General features: G+C 41.3%; 1 protein-coding gene across 1 annotated transcript in view; it reads right to left on the reverse strand.

Annotated features, from left to right (window-relative positions):
- The window catches only part of SUSD1 (sushi domain containing 1), a 114275-nt gene that overhangs the window by 60316 nt on the left and 33868 nt on the right, over positions 1–20091 (reverse strand). Inside the window, exons 6-9 of the mRNA XM_065879932.1 lie at positions 16304–16401; positions 15499–15685; positions 7380–7489; positions 3262–3454 (exon numbers count right to left, since the gene is read on the reverse strand). Of these exons, the coding sequence (XP_065736004.1) occupies positions 3262–3454; positions 7380–7489; positions 15499–15685; positions 16304–16401 (588 nt within the window). The remainder of the gene's footprint in view (positions 1–3261; positions 3455–7379; positions 7490–15498; positions 15686–16303; positions 16402–20091) is intronic.

Below are 20091 nucleotides of genomic sequence, written 5' to 3' on the forward strand. Positions count from 1 at the left end.
AAAACAGCAGGAAAGTGGGAGTGTGAAGGAGGCAGGCATGAAAGACAATGCACTTCTTTTTTTTTTAGTTAAATATGAGCTTATTGAAGTACTTTTCTCCCCATTTGGTATGTTCCCTCCTTTTTTTGTTGTTGTGGTATAATTAATTTACAATGTTGTGTTAGTTTCAAGTGTACGATACAAGTATACAATTTTACATATATATCTATTCTTTTTCAGATTCTTTCCCATTATAGGTGATTACAAGATATTGAGTTCAGTTCCCTGTGCTATACAGTAGGTCCTTGTTGTTTGCCTACCTTATATACAGTAGTGTGTATAGGTCAATCCCAAACTCCTAATTTATCTCTCCCCCTGCCCCCCAGCTATCCTCCCCCCCAGCAACCATAAGTTTGTTTTCCATGTCTGTGAGTCCATTTCTGTTTAAGACAGTGCATTTCACTTGAAGAGCTTCCTACTGTAAATATGGGATGTCCTGCTCACAAAGAAAGGAGGCTCTTTCACTGCACAGATCAAGATCTTCAGCAATGGTGGAGGGTAGGTAGAAAAAGGGCTCAAAGGAGACATGAAAATAAAAGGTTCTAAATACTCGGGATAGACACCAAGAAAGACCTGGAACCACCATTGGCAAAGTTCCAACATTTTCAAAAAGCGTAGATTTCCTTCCCCCACAACAGGTGGGAAGCCTGGTGTCAGACTGAATCCAATAACCTCAAAAGAAGAGATTTCCCAAATTAAGTTGAAATTCACAGGGGGTGGACTTCGGACAGCTGAGTAACCTATAGAGGCTGTCACATCACATGCTAGATTATATGCACTACTGATAATCTGGGGTCCACATTGCAAAGGAGGAGGTAACGACAGTCTCGCTTTCTGAACTTGACACCATGGCCCCCTCGTTATACTCAAGCTAGAGACCTCATCTCCCACCACTTTCTCCAGCTCACTCTGCTCCAGCCATGCTGGCTCCCTTGATGTTCCCAGAACATGCCAAGAACATGCCTGTCATTTTGTGTCCCCCCTCACTTCCTTCAGACCTGTGCTTACATGTCTCTTTATAATAGAGGCCTTCCCTGACCATCAATTGACACTCCCTTGGCCAAGCTTTATTCTTCATCTTACCACTTAGTCCCACCTAACATATATTTCCTTACTTGTTTATCTGTCTCCTCTCCAACCTCCTGACTCCAACCCCATGACAGCTGAGTCTGTTTTATTGCTGCTACCTTGTCAGCTATCAGAACCTGCCTGACACACAGTAGATAAGAAATGAACACTTATTAAACAAATGCATTTACACATCCATGGTATTTGAAGTTTTTGCTCACGGTCCAAGGTTGAAAAAAGCAAGGTGGGTCCAGACTGACTTACGCACTAGGTTCTAGGAACAAAATTTTCCCTTTTTTCTTTTTAAGCACTAAATATTTAGTAAAAAGCAGTAGATGTACTGCTTAAAAATGAGGGCCCTGGAGCCAGAATGCCTGTATTCAAATCCCAGGTGTACATCTCACTCTGTGTGATCTTGGGCAAGTTGCTTAACTTCTCTGTGCCTCACGATCCTTAATCTGTAAAATGGGAATAAAATAATGCCTTCCTCAAAAGGTTGGGTAGGTTTGGATTGACTGAAGGATAGCACTTTGAAAAATGCCTGGACATCCTCAGTGCTCAATAAACAAAGCCAGTATTGTCATCATCATTATTAAGTACTAGGAACCGTTCTAAACATTTTACTTGCAGTACGTCACGTACGAATCACTCAGAAGGTAACTGAGGCCCAGGTGCAAGAAGAACGTATCTAAGCCATTGGCTTTTCTTTTTTAATTGAGATGAAATTCACACAACATAAAATTAACCACTTTGAAGTATACAATTCAGTGATGTTTAGTACATTCACAGTGTTGTATAACTATCACACTACTACAAAAAAAAAGATTTATAGGATGTAACAGTTAGAACACACTCGCTGTCTCAGGGAGGCCACTCTAATGGAGGCTTAGCAGAGAAGGCACTGGGGAGGAAAGAACCTGGGACTTGAGTGCCTTTACACGTTAATTTACAGGGAGAGGTGGGTGTTATTTTTAGACTTTAATTTCTCTGAGGATTTAATAATTGGAGGAAATGCATATTCAAATTGTGAGCATTATTCTGTAGCCAGAAATGTATGTGGGGGCTAGGTTTATGCTGTCAGGAGGTCTTCATCGTGCAACCTCTGCTGATACAAGGTACAATCTGAGATGAAAAATACAATAAAGAGTGAATTTTCAGCCTCCGGTGCTGCATGGCCCTCACTTGTGTCTACTGCATTTCAGAGCCTTCCAAGTACAAAGACCAACGTGCCCACTACTGACCCACAAAGATCAGTCGGTGAACAGGATAAAGGCCTCAGGAAGGTAGGAGCGAGACCTATCTTATTCTACTGTTTTCTTTCAATGGTTTCCCAGAAATTTGTCCATTAAACCCAACTGATGAGGGACTTCCCTGGTGGCACAGTGGTTAAGACGCCATGTTCCCAACGCAGGGGGCCCAGGTTCCATTCCTGGTCAGGGAGCTAGATCCCACATGCATGTAGCAACTAAGAGTTCGCATGCCACAACTAAGGAGCCCGTGAGCCACAACTAAGACCCAGCACAACCAAATAAATAAATAAATATTTTTTTAAAAAAAGCAACCCAACTGATGAAAGAACAAGAGAAATGGTAGAGACTTCTGCATCCCTCCCCACCAGGGAGGGCTGTGGAGTTGACACAGCCGCCTCTATTTGGCTTCCTTGCAAGCAACAGAAGGAGCCTGACCTGCTTTAGGTCACTGTTCTCTGTGTCGGGTTAATGTGCTCGTACGGCGCTGTCAGGTGGCCTCCTTGTCCTACCCATGTCCAACACACTGCAGCTCACATTTCTGATCTCCTGGAAGTTAGTTCTAGTTGCCCATAATGACTACCCTTAGGGTTCAGCTGTCTTAAATTGGAAGTGAGAGATAGGAAGCCTTACAGTATTCTCAATCCATCACTCCTAGGAATTCCTGAGTAAAGCAGTCCACTCCTGGTCTGTACCATCTCTGAGCCTGAACCCAAGTGGGAAAGGGGAGAGGTGGTAAGATTCAGGGACACTGTGCCCCAGAAAACATTGGTAGTTTGTTAGAACTAGAACCCAGGTCTCTTGACTCTGAGACTATCATTCTTTATGCTGCCCCATGTTGTACAGTTCAATACACATATTTAACTTGTTGTCGTAAGATACCAAACAGAAAGACATCTACACCCACCTGCTGGTGCGGTTGTCATTGTTATTTGCACTGAGTGCTGCTCGGGAGATCCCAGGAGGGTGACATTCACTGTGTACTCAGTTGCTGGATACAGATCTAAACACACCACTGCAGTTTGTTCCCTCGTTGTGAAGTTAAACGATGTTGCGTGATAAAAATTATTCAGATACCACCTTTGACCTAGAACTTTAAACTGTCGTGAGATTAAAAGAAAGTGATGCATTAAATTAATTTGGCTTGCAGATGTCTAGACCATAAGCAAAATGGAAAGAAAGCAGGAAGTCTCCTTCTACTTGTCCTCACCCACACAGAATTATTTTTAATACAATAGCAGGCTAAACTGGACAAGAACTGTACAAAGCTACCCTACGTACCCTATTCAACCTCCCTCTCAACCAGCTATAAGACTAAGCTTAAAATGCATAACTACATCTCAGATGGACAAAGTGTCAGGCTATTCTAAAGTAATCCCTTGAGCCTTCCCAGGTGAAGGAGACTGTACTGGAGTTACTGGGCAAAATTCTTTTCATTTTTTTTCATTCATAAGGAATCCACAGACAAGCCTCATGGAACAGACTTTTTACACTGTATGAGGACTACCCCAAATTATGCATGCAAAGCAACTGAGTCATGGTACTTCACTGGAGCCTTCCTATTAGAGTTCTGGAAAACAGTTCTCGGTCCACAGAGTCATCACACACACTGGTAACCCAACAGTGCTCTAACCACTGCCAACTCAAGATGTATGTATAATATAGGGATTTATAAGAGAAAAAAACAAACAAACATGTGAAGGTCCCATAAGTAATATGATCATCCCTTGATCAATCAATGTGTTTTAGCTGGATGTACATGTTTTTAGTGTTTCCTTTGATGCTTGTGTCATTGGCTATTCCACCCTCTACCCTTCCTCATCACTGTCATTCTTCCACAGACATCCAAGACCCTGGCTCATTTGGGAGATTCCTCTCTCCCCCAATTCCTAGCATTCTCTTGGGTAACATAAAGGTCCTTATAGGTAAGCCATCAAAACTTGGCCTCAGAGTTGCTTGGGTTCAGTGCTGTGAAGTTCCTCCACTCTGCTTCAGCTACCCACATCCACCGCCACATCCTTGACTGTCATCCTCTGAGCTGCTCCACCAAGATCTCACAATCTCTTGTTCTTCTGGACCACGCATTCCCACTCAGTCTGATCTCTCTCAGGAAATCCCCCAAGATTTCCCCACTCAAGATTTTCTACCACTATTTTAACACCCCTATCCTCATCTTCCCACCTATCTTGGATACCACTGTCTATCACTTCCACCATTCCCTTTGCCTGATACCCTCAACACCCTTGCCGCTTTGTTCTCAATTTCACCCATTCTTGAAAACTCAAAGCCCTGGGGCAATCCAGATGTTTGACTTCACCACTTCCGCATTCAGACTGCTGCCCTCTGCTGGAGAAAAACCTCACAACTATGGAGGCTGCATTTCTATACAAAGTCAGTCTCATCCTAAACTACATGTAGTTCAGTCTATAAACAAAAAATTACCTTCTAGTTAACAAACTTTGGATCACACTGTCTGTACGATTTTATAATATAGTCCTTTTACTTAACAACATATTAGAAAGTTTTTCTCTATCATTAATTCATTCTATAAATAGACAGACTGCCTATTATTTACCAGCCAGAGTATACAGTGTTGGTTATACAATAGTAAATAAGATACAGGTCCTAACCTCAAGGAACTCACAGGTAAGTATCTAGGCAAATAAAATACCCAGGGATAAGTGTTATAATACATGAAGCTGGAGGAGTACATGAAGCTGGAGGATCAGGGAAGGTTTCCTCATCTTAATTGTGGACCGAAAGAGAAATTAGCATTAACCAGGTGAGTTGGGGATGTGAAAAGTAAGGGTAGGAAAAACAATTCAGAGCAGGGACAGCGTTTGGGGGAGGAGGTCAGTGAAGGCCTCCCACCAGGGAGATGACTGAGCTGAGCACTGAAGGACGAGCAGGAGTTATCCAGGTAAAGGAGGGAAGGGCTTTGCAGGTAGGAGAGTCACCTATGTGAAGACACAGTGCTAAAGGGAGCACAGGAGCCGTTTGGGGGGTACAGGGCCCAGAGCTTAGAGAGCAGATTAGCCCTAAAGAAAGTGATTTAGGAGTCTTCAGCATGGAGATGGTCAAGAGAATGGGTAAGACAACCAAAGACGGGTATAGAATGACAAGAGAACAGGGAAGGCACAACCTTGGGGGTAATCAGATTTAACTTGTGAAAGAGACTGAGAAGGCTCAGACCAACAGGAGAAAAAAGAGACCATTTCAATGGGAATATTGGTCCACAGCAACAGATGTTGTCCAGTGGGAAGCAGAAGGTATTTCATGTCTGCATAGTGTTCTATCCAATAAATGTATGATTATTTATTTAACCAAATCCCTATTGATGGACACTTGTTTCCAATGTCCCCTATTATAAATAAAGCTTCGGAGAACAGTTTAATCTTTCTGTATATGTTTGAATAATTAATTATAGTACACTTGTGGAAGTTTATGGATCCTAACAGATAACTATTCCAGAAAAGTCATGCCAATTTAAGGGCCCAGGGCTGTGTGTAGTAATACTTTCTCCAGGTTTACAGAAAAATCATGGTGCCTCATGATTTAAAAATTCTTTTCATGTGTGTATTCATGTGTGTTTTGGCTGTATCTATATTCTCTTTTGCAAACTGCCTTTGAATGTTCACTTCCTTCCAATGGATTTGTTAAGAGTGTTTCACATGTTACTTAAATTAATCTTTGTCTAACATATTAAAAAATAGCAATTTTTTTTCAATTGAACTCTTTCATCATTTTAGTGTAGGACATGAAGTGAGAATCATTTATCTTCTTAACCAAGTAGTTAACCAATTGTCCCAGAACCATTTATTTCTGTACCCATTCGAAAAATCATCTTTGTTTTATATTAAGTTATTTGGGTACCGGAATATATTTCTAGGTCCAGTGTTCTTTCCAATATTAAAATTTGAATATTTCACTCACCTGCTTAAAATCCTCCAGTGCCTCCATATAGACATAAAAAATAAGATCCAAGCTTAAAAGTACGGGATACAGGGATGATCACTATTCAGATTTTTGCCTCATCTCCTCCTACTCCCCCTTGCTTTCTCTGTTCCCCAAGAAAGTCACATTCTCAATTATCCAATAAGCTACTCGACTTACCCACACTGCCCTTCTTCACCTCATCCAACATCTTTTATCTGGTTAATTCCTACTTACTGTTTATGACTCTGCAATGTTTTTGCTTCTTGTTAAAAAAATTGTACCTGGACATGGGGACTTCCCTGGCGGTCCAGTGGTTAAGACTCCGCGCTCCCAATGCAGGGGGCCCAGGTTTGATCCCTGGTCAGGGAACTAGATCCTGCATGCTGCAACTAAGACTCAGTGCAGCCAAATAAATATATATTTTTAAAAAATTGTACCCGGACATATATACACATACATACAGTCTCCTATTCCATTTATTTACTTTTTATCAAAGCTCTCATTACACCATATTGTAGTTGTCTGTTTACTTGTATGTTTATATTAGTTCGAATAGAACTTCCAGATCCTAATACATGATACTCTTTTGGTAAATGGCTAATGAATTAATTCTAATTTAATACTTACTTAGTCTACTCTCTGTCAGATGATTTGCTAGGCACTAAAAATGATACAAAAATAATAAATTTCAGTTCCTGCCTGAATATACTTATAATTTCACTTGAGATTTGTGATGTTTATAAATTCAAGTTAAGTGAGGACCAAGAGCCCTGCAATAAGTTTCTTAAAAACCCACATCCGAGTGTGAATTTGATGACAAAATAAGCTGCAACTATAAATGAACCAAAATAAAATATAAGACATGTGAAATACCAGACAGAGTAAATGAGAGCAAATCACCCAATAGTGTCTTCCTTCAATTTAGTCCCTCACTTGCAGCCATCTCACATCCATCTCTAGAAACAAAAATCAAACAATCTAGAAGTTCATTCCATTAGTGTTTTTAAATACTCTGGATCCCCACTTGGAGAGCACCCAAAGTTTTAAGTGACACAATTCATTAACAAATAGCATAAGAGATCTTCTTACTTGGTACATTCGTTCTGATCCAACTTTCTTAGAATGCCTGTTCAATTTCAAACAAGCTTCATTAAGTACTGAAATATTGAAAATCCTGTCATCTTCTAAGAGATCATCACCTAAAAGATAAGAGAGAACACAGGGAAAGGTTACATCTTCTTAGCAAAACATACCATGGCCAAGGACAACTGAAACTCTGAGAGCCAACAGAGTGTTTAACAGCAGAAGCATCAAATCTGGCTTCAAGTCCTAGCTCTACAACTTCTTAATTGCATGACCTTAGCTAAGTCACCTAAGCCTTCTGAACCTCAGTTTCCTTATTTGTGGAATCAAGTAATCAGGTTTGCTTTTCTTATACTATAGGCTGTTGAATCAAATGAAATAATGCATATTTTAAAACTGTTGTAGGGCTTCCCTGGTGGCGCAGTGGTTGAGAGTCCGCCTGCCAATGCAGGAGACACAGGTTCGTGCCCCGGTCCGGGAAGATCCCACGTGCTGCGGAGCGGCTGGGCCCGTGAGCCATGGCCGCTGAGCCTGCGCGTCCGGAACCTGTGCTCCACAACGGGAGAGGTCACAGCAGTGAGAGGCCCGCGTACCGCAAAAAAACTGTTGTAAACTAACAAGGCTGTGAGATTTTTAGAGAGTTAATTCAATCACTTGGATGGTCCGTAAGTAAAATGTCATGAAGGTAAGTATATCAATAGCCAGAAAGTCTGAGAATAAGGAAAAAGCTGAATAAAAGTCAAATGTCAGGGATTAGAACTCTCAGAGCAGGTGTTTCCAACCTAGAAGATGACCAGAAAGTAGATGACCAGGCAAGATGTTTATTCTCACAGCAGACAGTATCTCAAGAGCTACTCAGATGAGGCAATGAAATAATCAGAGAGCTGATATATTTGCATTGCTATATAGAAAAAAAGTCATTTCATGCCTCCTGCAGCCTAATTCATTCCTTTGATGTTCTATTTCCTTAATACAGGAAATGAAAAAAAAGAAGAAGAAGAAAAAATTTGTTACTAATGAATTAAAGAACCCACAGAGAGGCTAGTAGTACCATGGCTAATTTTCAAGGAAAAGCAAATTTCCTAACAAACAGGTCTGTGCATTTTCTACAAATGAGAAAAAGTTAAATGTCTACAGAGAGAAGCTTTTTATTACTATAAGATAGTTATATTTCTCCCACGGGAGTCTTTGCTACCTAAGAAGTAATAATGATAACAATAAATTATTCTACTCAAAATTGGAACCATCCACAGCATTTTAAATATCACTGACATAGGCAGCACCAGGCAATTAGCCGTGGGAGAAAATATTCTTGGTTAGCTGTAACTGGAAAATGTAAGATATGGTTATGAGAGAGAATTTGAAGACCTATCACAGTGTGCTCTCCGTTATCTTCACAGCTTTCATTTTCAAGATTTCATAAGGACACCAGAAACAAAAATTTCCCCATGTATGCACATGATTTTGAGGTATACCAAATATATGTATGTGAGAAATACCACATATAGTATATGTCTGTACACAAACAGAGCATAAAGCAGAAGTATTGTCTGCAGAGTTCCCATCTCAATATGATTTTCCCACTTGTAGCCATTATAGTCTGAAAACAAAAGCATCTGGCTCCCACTTCCCACCTCCAACCCCGTCAGAAGTGACTGCAAATTGTGAAAATGGGTCAAAATTTGCATCTGGGTTGGAAAGAAGGATTGACTGCCATCCATAAGGCAGAAACATGAAGATATTTCTGCTTAGTACAGTGTGGAAGAGACTAGGTAAAGAAAGATGCTGAGAGCTCTAAGCAACATGCCTTCCAAGCAAAGGAGCAGGGTTCCAAAATCTCAAAGGAAGGAATAGGGGAGGACTGGTGCCCATAGAGGTAGGGGCTGGAAGCAAGGATAGCCCACAGGACTGCTCCAGCTGGAGCCATTTAGCCTGCGGGTTCCCAATCCTAAATGCACATCAGCCTCACCCAGACATGGCAGATCTAAAGTAAAGCTTGGACATCTGTGGGGTTTTTGTTTTTTATTTTACTTCACCAGGCAATTCTGATAGGCACCCAGGGTTATATACTCTGCTATCGCTATTTCTACTTCTAATAATAATAGCCTTTCCTTAGCACAATGGAGGTCAGTAACAGGGAAGGACTTCTAAGGGGAGGCCTAGGGACCTGGAGGTTCCACCTGAGAGACAACCTGGGTTGGCAAAAGGAGAGACTTGGTTCCTTCCTGCCTCTGTAGGCTATAGCACCATAATGAAGCCAGGCAATGCTGAGCTGGCCCAAGAGCTACAGCTTCACCACTCAAGATAGCAAAGTGCTCAGAAATAAAACTTGGGGCAGTAGGTTTTCTCACAGCTGCTCTCCAAAGGATACTGGATCATCCAACCAGCAGTAAATCCTTCAAGATGAGATCTGAGATAAGCATACCAATATTATCCAATAAAAAGTAAGATCAAAGGGAATGCCATCCATTTTATTATGAGGGAAATATCAAACCTAAATAAAACTTTTATCTTCCAAGGATAAATAATATAGAAAGGGAGGGGGGAAGCCCATGAAATGATTTTACAAAGAAGAAGAGGGAGATCGCGCCTAGAAGGCAAAGAATGAACACTGTTGAAAAAAAATAGTGAGCAAAATAATGGTAAAATTCAGCAACATCTGTTCTGTACTTTCAGTAAAAAAATTTTAAAGATGATTCAAACAGATTAAGGATGAGATGTAAGAGAATGTGATAGCAGAGACAAAGCTGGTTGAGAGAGGCAGAAATAAAAAGGGAACTAGAAGAGACAAAAAGAAATGAAAGTGCAACAACAGAATTTAAAGTGCATCAGAAATGTCAATGCAGGGACTTCTCTGGTGGTGCAGTGGTTAAGAATCCGCCTGCCAATGCAGGGGACACAGGTTCAAGCCCTGGTCCGGGAAGATCCCACACGCCATGGAGCAACTAAGCCCGTGCGCCACAACTACTAAACCTGTGCTCTAAAGACCGCGAGCCCCAACTACTGAAGCCCATGCACCTAGAGCCCATGCTCCGCAACAAGAGAAGCTACCGCAATGAGAAGCCCAGGCACCGCAACAAAGAGTAGCCCCCACTTGCCGCAACTAGAGAAAGCCTGCGTGAAGCAATGAAGACCCAACGCAGACAAAAAATTAATTAACTAATTAATTAATTAATCTTAAAAAAAGAAATGTCAATGCATATATGCATAAATGCATATAGAGATCAAACTTGCTACATACTCACAGAAGGCAAAGGAAAAAGGCACGGATATAAAAAAAGAGAAAATAGAAGACCAATGCAGACAGATAAGGAATTCCACATAGGAGTATTTGAAGAGCAAAAACAAACAAACAAAAACAATAATCAGAGATTTAATGAAAGAAAATATTCCTAATGTGTAGATAGATTGAAATTTGAAGAGCCAAAACCTCACAGGGTACTAGGAAAACTTTGTGAAAAACATTAACATGTATATAACCCATGACTGAAATTTCATGAAAGGACTCCTGTCTCATTCACTATTGAATTCCCAATGCCTAGAACAATGTCAAACACATAGTAAGTGGTCAATAAACATTTACCATGTGCATGAGTAAATGATTAAAGTCTTGAACTTTGCACATAAAGAAAGCTTCTATGATATCCAGGCTGAAAAATCAGATTGTCTACATAGGATTTTTTTTTTAAAATTCCTCTTTCAAAACTTCAAATTCCTCTTTCAAAACTTTAAATTCCCAAAGCCAATGTGAAATGCCACCAGAATTCTGACAACAAAGGTTTTGGCCCAAGAATTTTATCTTCAATCAAGTTCCTATTCACTTGTGAAGACAACAAAAGGATATTCTCAGATAATCCTGGGCTCAGAAAGTATCCCATTCCTCAGTAAGAAGATAGAAATCACTGTGCAGAGAGAGAAATAAAAATACAGAGAAAGACAAAGATACTTTGGTGTGAAAGAACTGGTAGTAAACACTGAAACTATTAAAACATATACCTATTTAAATAATTGTTATGAATATTGCTATAAATTAATATAAAACTGAATCCTTTAAAGATGTAGTACATGTTAAAAATAATTAAAAATAAGAAGCTGGCAATAAAATGCTGTATTAAACCAACAACATAAGGGAAGCAAAAGGGGAAGGAGTAAAAGGAAGTAAAGAATGCTAACTTCCTTATCTTACTGGGGGAGAAGTTAACATTATTTCAGTCAACACAGGCAATAAGAGAAATACACATTCAAATAGGATTTTCCTATTTTTGTTTTTTAATGTGTAATGCAAAATAAAAGCAAAATCTATCCTGTCTGAATCACTGAAAAAAGAAAATCTGGGGCTTCCCTGGTGGTGCACTGGTTGAGAGTCCGCCTGCCGATGCAGGGGACACGGGTTCGTGACCCGGTCCGGGAAGATCCCACATGCCACAGAGTGGCTAGGCCCGTGAGCCATGGCCGCTGAGCCTGCACGTCTGGAGCCTGTGCTCCGCAACGGGAGAGGCCACAACAGTGAGAGGCCTGCATACCGCAAAAAAAAAAAAAGAAAATCCGTGCAGCAAACAGAGAAAACAATGGACATAACAACATAGCATAAAAAAGAGAAAAAATTAAGATGACAGAAGAAAGGAAAACCATACCACAAACAACACTAATGTAAACTGCTTAACTACTATTTTTCTCAAAAAGGTTTGCAACATATGCTGTCTCCTAGAGTACATCTACAGCAATGTTATCCAGATAGCTTTTAAGAAGAACAAAAGGGGGGCAAAGGCATATCATGCAAAGAGAGCACAAAGAAATCAAGAAAATCGGGGCAAAAAAAAAAAAAAATTAAATAGGCTAAAGTGATCCACTTCTTAATAGTGGAAGTTAGAATCTACAGTTAAGATATCAATCACGGGGCTTCCCTGGTGGCGCAGTGGTTGAGAGTCCGCCTGCCGATGCAGGAGACATGGGTTCGTGCCCCGGTCCGGGAAGATCCCACGTGCCACGGAGCGGCTAGCCCCGTGAGCCATGGCCACTGAGCCTGTGCGTCTGGAGCCTGTGCTCCGCAACGGGAGAGGCCACAACAGTGAGAGGCCCGTGTACCGCAAAAAAAAAAAAAAAAGATATCAATCACGAACATAAATATCATAACATCAAAATGTGTGAAACAAAACAATTAGAATTTCTAAGAGGAACTGAGAAGAATGGCAATCCAAGTAAGCAAAGAACAGTAACGACAACAAAAACAGAAGTCCTGAAAAACCTTACTACTAGAGCTGATTTAAGACGAGATCTTACCTTACAAGCAAACACTCTACCTATTATCACAAAACTTTGCCAAATAGTAAGCCCCAAGAAAATGTTGATAAATTCCCCACAAAGAATACTAAAATGTAAAAAGAAAAAAAACTAGAAATCAACAACAAAGTGTAAATGTTAAAAATATTTTAAACCTACCACTTGATAACACACATAATTAATCCTTCAATCAATGAGGAAATCAAACTAGCAAATAGGGACTTCCATGGTGGCGCAGTGGTTAAGAATCTGCCTGCCAATGCAGGGGACACAGGTTCAAGCCCTGGTCCAGGAAGATCCCACATGCTGCAGAGCAACTAAGCCCCTGTGTGCCACAACTACTGAGCCCATGTGCTACAACTACTGAAGCCCATGCGCCTAGAGCCCATGCTCCACAACAAGAGAAGCCACCGCAATGAGAAGCCTGCACACTGCAACGAAGAGTAGCCCCTGCTCACCTCAACTAGAGAAAGTCCACACGCAGCAACAAAGACCCAATGCAGCCAAAAAATAATAAATATATAAATAAAAAATAGCAAGTATATAATAAAGTAAAAATAAAGAGAACATATATTAACACCCTCATAAATAATTCTTTGATCAAGGGAAAATCAGAATAGCAATTGTACCATGTCTTGAAAGTAAAGATAAAGACAACATGTATAAATGCCTAAAGAATTCTGGCAAAGCTCAAATCCGGAAGGGAGAAAGAAGCACTGAAGGCTTTTATTACCAAACAGAAAATAATGGAAATAAGTTGAACTATGCATTCAACTCAAGAATTTAGTAATAGAACAATATAATGAAGTTAAGAGAACTAGGGAGAAGGAAATAATAAAAAAAATAAGGGGAGAAATTAATAAGACAGAGAAAGAAAAACAATTAAAAAACCCAAGAGATTACTCTTTGGGGAAAACAACAGTAATAAAACAGACAACCCAAGCGAAGCAGATCAAGTGTTAAAAAGAGAGAAACACAAAACTACAAATCAAAATAACCTGGGGTTATATAATCTGTAACCCCAGAGGAGTTGTAAACAAATATTCCATGTGACATTCTGCCAATATATTTAAAATCACAGCGAAATGGACGTTTCTTAGGAAAGTACAAATTATAAAAATTGACTCAAGAAAATGTAAGAAACATAAACAGACCCCCCAAAACATAGAAGAAACTGACAAAGTTTTCAAAGAATCATCTCCCAAAGGGGTGAAACTTAAGTAATATTAAGAGCAATGTGTCCAACTTTAAGGGAAGGGGATAATTCTAAAGTGATATAAACTTTTCCAAGGTATAAAAAATATGGAAAACTTCCCAATTCATTTAAAGAGAACTAGCATAACGCTAATAATGAAACCAGATGGCTAAATGTGCAGGATAGAGAGGCGGGAATGACAGAGCTTCACAAGAGTGCATAAGGAGACAGCAAAGACAAAATTTGAGTAGATATGGAGTAAATGTAGAAACATACCTTGTTCCCAGTTGGAATAATTCAATATAAATCCCAATTCTCACTAGGTTAATTTGCAAATTTAATCCAATTCCATTTAACATTTCAGACAGAGGAAGGAGGTCTGGCGACATTAAAAAACTCAGCCATGGTCACCCAACTCTTAAGCAGCAGAGTTAAGATGCAAATCTGGGTATGTCTGACCCAAAAGGCCACGCTTTTCTCAGTGGAAATTAACTTGAAGAGGTTGAAGAGGATATTAGTAAAAACAGCTGACACTGAACAGCAAGCTCTCATTCTGACTGAACAGAGACAGATGAGTTTGGAGTCCTGGGATGCTCTTTTAAAGAAGACATATTCCTAATAAATCCACAGTAGTTTATTTTTAACTTTGGACAACTTTCTCTAGTTACTATATTAATTTGACAATATCTTTCCCTACCTAGTATTTACTTAGAAATAAATCATTTTGTTTTATTTATATACAAGTACCCTAAGACCTATTTTGTATAATTTCATAGTTGGCTTGATATTGTTAAGACTGGCAGACTTCAATTATTTCTGCAACATCCATGTTACTTCCCAGTTCCTAGTGGCAGCAACACCTAAAGGTTGAGTTTTCTTAATTAGGACATCAAATAGCTAGTTGAGAACTACCTCAACTCATCGAAAATAATAAATGACACCAATGGCTTTTCAAGGTTTGCTTATTAGGAGTTTAATTAGTCCTGACACCCCACAACCAGAATTATGAAAAAAAAAAAAAACTTACTGTAATTGTCATGATGATATAAAAATCCATGTGATAACTATGTGCATGGGGGTTTATTAGGACTTCTTGAAGCTCCTTCTTGTCCACGCCTCTTTTCACCCCACATCTACCCTCCTGCATCCTAAGGCTGCCTCCCCCTCTCCACCTGCCCACTCTCAGCTCGGTTCTCCACCCCCAATCAGTCCTAGGGTCAGCTCCCATCCTGGAGCACAGCTCCTGGGTCAGCCTCACTGGCTCCACCTTTACCATAGGCAAGAGTGAATGACTTTTGAGTTTCCTACCAAAGATAAGCCATGTGGCTACCCTCTATTGCCTTGGATAACTGAAATGGACTGCATCATCACCTACTGTTCTCCTCTTTTAAATGCCTTATTACCTTCCACGTCAACCAGAGGACGCAGCTGAGAATCAATACATCAGTGACCATTCAGCCTGGCATCAATAGGAGAGGAATCTCTCCTACGAGACCCGCTCTGGTTCTGAGCCCTAGAGCAATTAATCCCCTGGCTACAAACCTCAGAAAGCAACCGTGAACTCTCCTGACCAGTAGGTTCTGAAGCACATTTTCCCACATCCTGTGCTTAGCATTTTCTAGGAGGAAATGAGACTTCACCTCCACCTACCAGCTGTCTGGAACCCAATGATGGCTGGCACAGAGCGTCTGGGAGAGGCAATAGAAATGTGCATGGTGTAGTTGGTGCCCTGGTACAGATCTAGGCACACTTTCGGGGTCCTGTTGTCTGTGGTCAAATTAACTGTCTCCTCATGAACTGTTTCCATGGAGTCCAACCGTTGTCCTTTTATGTATATCTTTGTGAGGGGAAAAGACAAGAGAACCCACCAGGTCTTCAGTTAAAACAAACAAGAGAGATTTTTGTGGTGCTGGAACCTACTCCCTTACTACTCCCTTTAATACTGCACTGCTCATCCCAGGGGAGATAAATTGGGCAAGCCTCTGCTATCAGGTATCTGATGATGAAATCTGATCGGACCAGTAATCCATAAATGCTGAGAAGTGACATAAAATGAGGAGTATCTCCAGGGAGTGCTATCCTGCACTCAAATGACCAGCGATCAATGGAGGCAACACAACCTGAGACCCGCTCACTGCAAACTGTCACCGAGGCAGCAGATGCTTCTAGGCTTGTTCTGGGGGAGTGAAATACAAGAGCTTGCAAACAAGCGATAATGATGATGCCAAATATAAATACATCCCACACACATATATGGAGGATGACAAACAGACTAAACTCAAAATGTAAAATAAAATAATCCAGATATCTTTAAAATTCTGTTCACTTTTTTAAAGGACTATGGGATTTGAAAGCTATTAGATTGAGAAGCACTTCCGGAAGCAAGTCCCTCCTACTCTTATTCCCATGGTAACCATTTCTGCCCTAGCAGGAAAAAGGAGCTCACTTTACTTACCACATATACAATCTTGGAGTTTATTCTTCCTGGGTTTATTTGCCACCTCACACAAGTGTTATTAAACACTGACACGTCATTAATTTCTATAATTATTTCTAAAATAGAAAAAGAGAGAGTCCACTCACAAAATGCATTGATGGGCTTTGGAAAAACCCTAATGGCCACCACATTAGAGGGCATGACTTAGTTTATCTGCCCAGCTGGTCTCTCTGATGATCACCATTCATGCTCTGATTCAGAAACCGAATCAGCAATTCAAGCTACCCCAGGCCAATCACCCAATTTAACTTCACCATGAGTGAGCTTGGCCCATTACCTGATTTGGAGGAAAAGGAAAGATTCCTGCTTAAGTATGGGTGAGAATTCCAACCTGTGATTGGTCTGACAGGCCACTGGATGCCACTGGTGTTCCACTCCTGTGGTATAGAAAGCGGCCCAGAGTTGAGCCCTGAATCCTCCCTGCAGTTGCACAGGTAAGATCAGCTTCCGGCTTCCTCATCCCACCCAGCTGATGGAGCGTTATTTCCAGGTCACTGCTGTTCCCAAGAGGGAAATGACACGCATCACCACATGGGACCATTCCTCGGGAGTAACCTGCTGGGGTAAACTAAGTAAATTCTCCACAAGGTCCCTGGATACTTCCAGGGCTCCTTTAACTGAAGCTATTTAATCCTGACTTATTCGGAAGCCACTAATTTCTTCAAGTTGTTCTGCTTTTTTTTATATATTCTGTGTGTATTTCATGTAATATATTTGACAATGTGGGAAACAGTATTAGGGCCTCGGTTCCTGAGGTAACACAGTTTCCAATGAACCTAGTAAACCACCTAGGAAGTTGTCCAGATGGGAAGGGGGCAAGGATCTAGCTTTTTATCCATTTAATAAATTCCCTGCAGATAAATAAAAACATTTTTACTTGCAGTTGACATACTCTTGTCTATAAAGAATCCCAAGGAATTCACACACACACACACACACACACACACACACAAACACACACACACACAAGGCTAAGAAAGGACTTCAGCCAGGTTGCAGGATACAAGGTCAATGTACAAAAATCAATTGCATTTCTGTCCACTAGCAAGGAACAATCCAAAAAGGAAATTAAAAAAAAAAAATTTCCCTTACACCAACATCAAAAGGAATAAAATTCCCTGCGGGTAGAAGTTACCAAACCATCACCTCTGGAGAAGGGAATCATCACCTCACCACACAGGAATGTCCCTCAGCCCAAATTCAAGCTTCCCCATTGAATCAGACATCCCTTGTGGATGTTCTAGAACCTCTCAGCTTCTCCTGTTCCTTGTTCCAGCCCTGCATGGGCTTTGATACCATGACCGTGTCTTGTCTCCCATGCTGGGGCTTCCCTGCTGCACACCCCAGCACATGCAACCTGGAAGTGGGGGGGAATTAACACCTCCTGGGGGACAGGAGGTACTAGATAAGTCTGCCCCTTATCTTTCTTCCCCTTGAAGGGCAGACCTACAAAGACCTCTCAGGGCGCTGTCGCACTGATGGAGCAATACTTGCAGTCAGTGAAGACCGCTGCAACAAGGCATCCTTACACTGGCTCTGCTTCCTTCCCGGCTCTACTCACCTTAGCCCTCACTCCTGCTTCCTGGGATAGCACTCCCTATTGTGAAAAAAATATAAGCCCTCTGCCTCAGGCCCTGCTTTCTGGGAAACCCAAGGTAAGACTCCCATCAAGAAGGGTGAGAAAGATAAGTCTCCACCCCCAGAAGATGTCTCTCTTCATCTCAGCTCCCATCCTTCCCTTCTAGTAAATCTCTTCTCAGCCTCCAAGTGGGAAAGGGAGCCTGCACCTCAGGCACCTGTAGGGTTGACTAATTTCCCCTCTACTCAGAACCAATACTATCTTTAGACAGACCCTAGTCTACTGCTCTCTTTGCCTATGGAAGAGTTTATATCTTTACTAAATCATCCCTTCAGCAGCATTGCTGAGATTCTATGTCACACATTACCTGGTCTTGGGTAAGCCCAGGTCAGCTGACTATAAGTGGGAATAAATGGAGGCAGAGAGAGGAAAACAGGCAAACTTCTGGAGAGACACCAGAGGATCACCTACGGCTGTCTAAAGCACCCCTGGGTCTCTACATCAATGTTTCTCCCTGGAGCACAGATAATTTGAAATCAAAGAAATACTCCAGGTGTGGACATGGGTATCCTGATAGATGCAAAGACCTATCTATTCACCTCCTTGGGTAGCATAATGATGATGTTGGCACCAGTCTTTTATCAGCTTGAACAAGCCCCAAATATTCCTGGCCCTTTCCCTCTCCACTGACCTTCAAAGCCGTAGAGTTCTAGACTCCTCTGCTCATTCCCACATCCCTCTGATACTCACCCCCTGGTCCAGAAGGAAAAGGAAACATGCCACCCCTCACCTTCTCTCTGAGTTGCCAGTAAAGCACATTTCCTTCCCACTCGGGACCTCTTTGCCACCCAAGCAGAGGTTAGAAAGGAAACATGAAAGTCTCCTTTCTTGTTCTTCCTTTTGCTCATTCACTATGACAACTGCAAATAACATCTCAAAAATGCTATCTGCCTCCAGGCTGTGCCATGCTCTCTGCACAGAGGGACCCGGATCTGATTATAGAGATGTCAGATATTTCATCCCAAGGAGTAGCATAACAAAATCCGGTTGCTTTTCCCTCCAGGTGTCTACGAATCAGCTGGAAAGACTTCGTTATAAATGTATCAGCTATTAAACATCCATAACCATGCTGCCCCTTTAAAAGAGATGACTTGGGAGGCTACGCCCTAATTCTAATAGTACCGAAAACTGAAAACATTTCTGGAAGTTCTCTTTGGAACTGACTCCAGGGCACTTTATTCACCACTGACCCTTAACTGAACGATTATCGCATGCCAAGCATCCTCCCATGCCAGGCACTGGGCTGTGACGATGATCAGAACAGAAGCCCTTCCCTCAGGAACACGGCTTCTAATGGAGGGAGCAAACATATAAGCAGAAAAATTACAACTTGATAAATATCAGGACAAAGTTGCACACAAGTACCACAGGGTATAGAGAAAGAAGCCACCAACTCTCACTGGAAAACCTGGAAAAGCCGGCTTCGTGGGGGGCATGACCTTCAGGGCTGAATGGCTGAAGAGTGAGGAAGACAGAAGACAGAACAGCGGGTCCAATGCCTGCAAGTGTAAAGGGTTTGGCAGATTCAGACAGAGACGTGTAACGTGCTGGGGAGGAGGAAAGAGGGGAAGCGAGGTTGCAGAGAGCGGAAGGGATCAGACTTGGCAAGACCTGCTCGCTAGACTAAGCGCAGGCTTACTCCAACGAGCCTTGGAGAGCTAAAAGCAGGAAGATGATGGGGACTTCCTTTTTTTTTAACATCTTTATTGGGGCATAATTGCTTTACAATGGTGTGGGGGACTTCTCTTTTTAGAACGATAACTCTGGTGCATTTTGAAGGAGACACTGGAGGTCACAAGGAAAAAATGTGATACCCTTTACTCAGTGATTACAATACATCAAACACTGATACGTAGGTCTTTATAGATTTGATCACATTTTCCCAGCAGTCATAGGAGGCAATCATGAAATCAATAACGAGTGAACATTTATTGAGTTGTTACTATGGACCAGATAGCATGTACGGTACTTTAAATGTATCATTCATCTAATCTTCAAAATAACACCATGAATTTGACATTATAGTGTCCATTTTACAGGCCTAAGGCTTAGAGAAGTTAAGTAACCTGCCAAAGGTCACACAGCTAGTAAGCAGTGAAGTCAGGAT

This window comes from Phocoena phocoena, chromosome 6 (genome assembly GCF_963924675.1).
Source record: "Phocoena phocoena chromosome 6, mPhoPho1.1, whole genome shotgun sequence".
NCBI classification, from domain to species: Eukaryota; Metazoa; Chordata; class Mammalia; order Artiodactyla; family Phocoenidae; genus Phocoena; species Phocoena phocoena.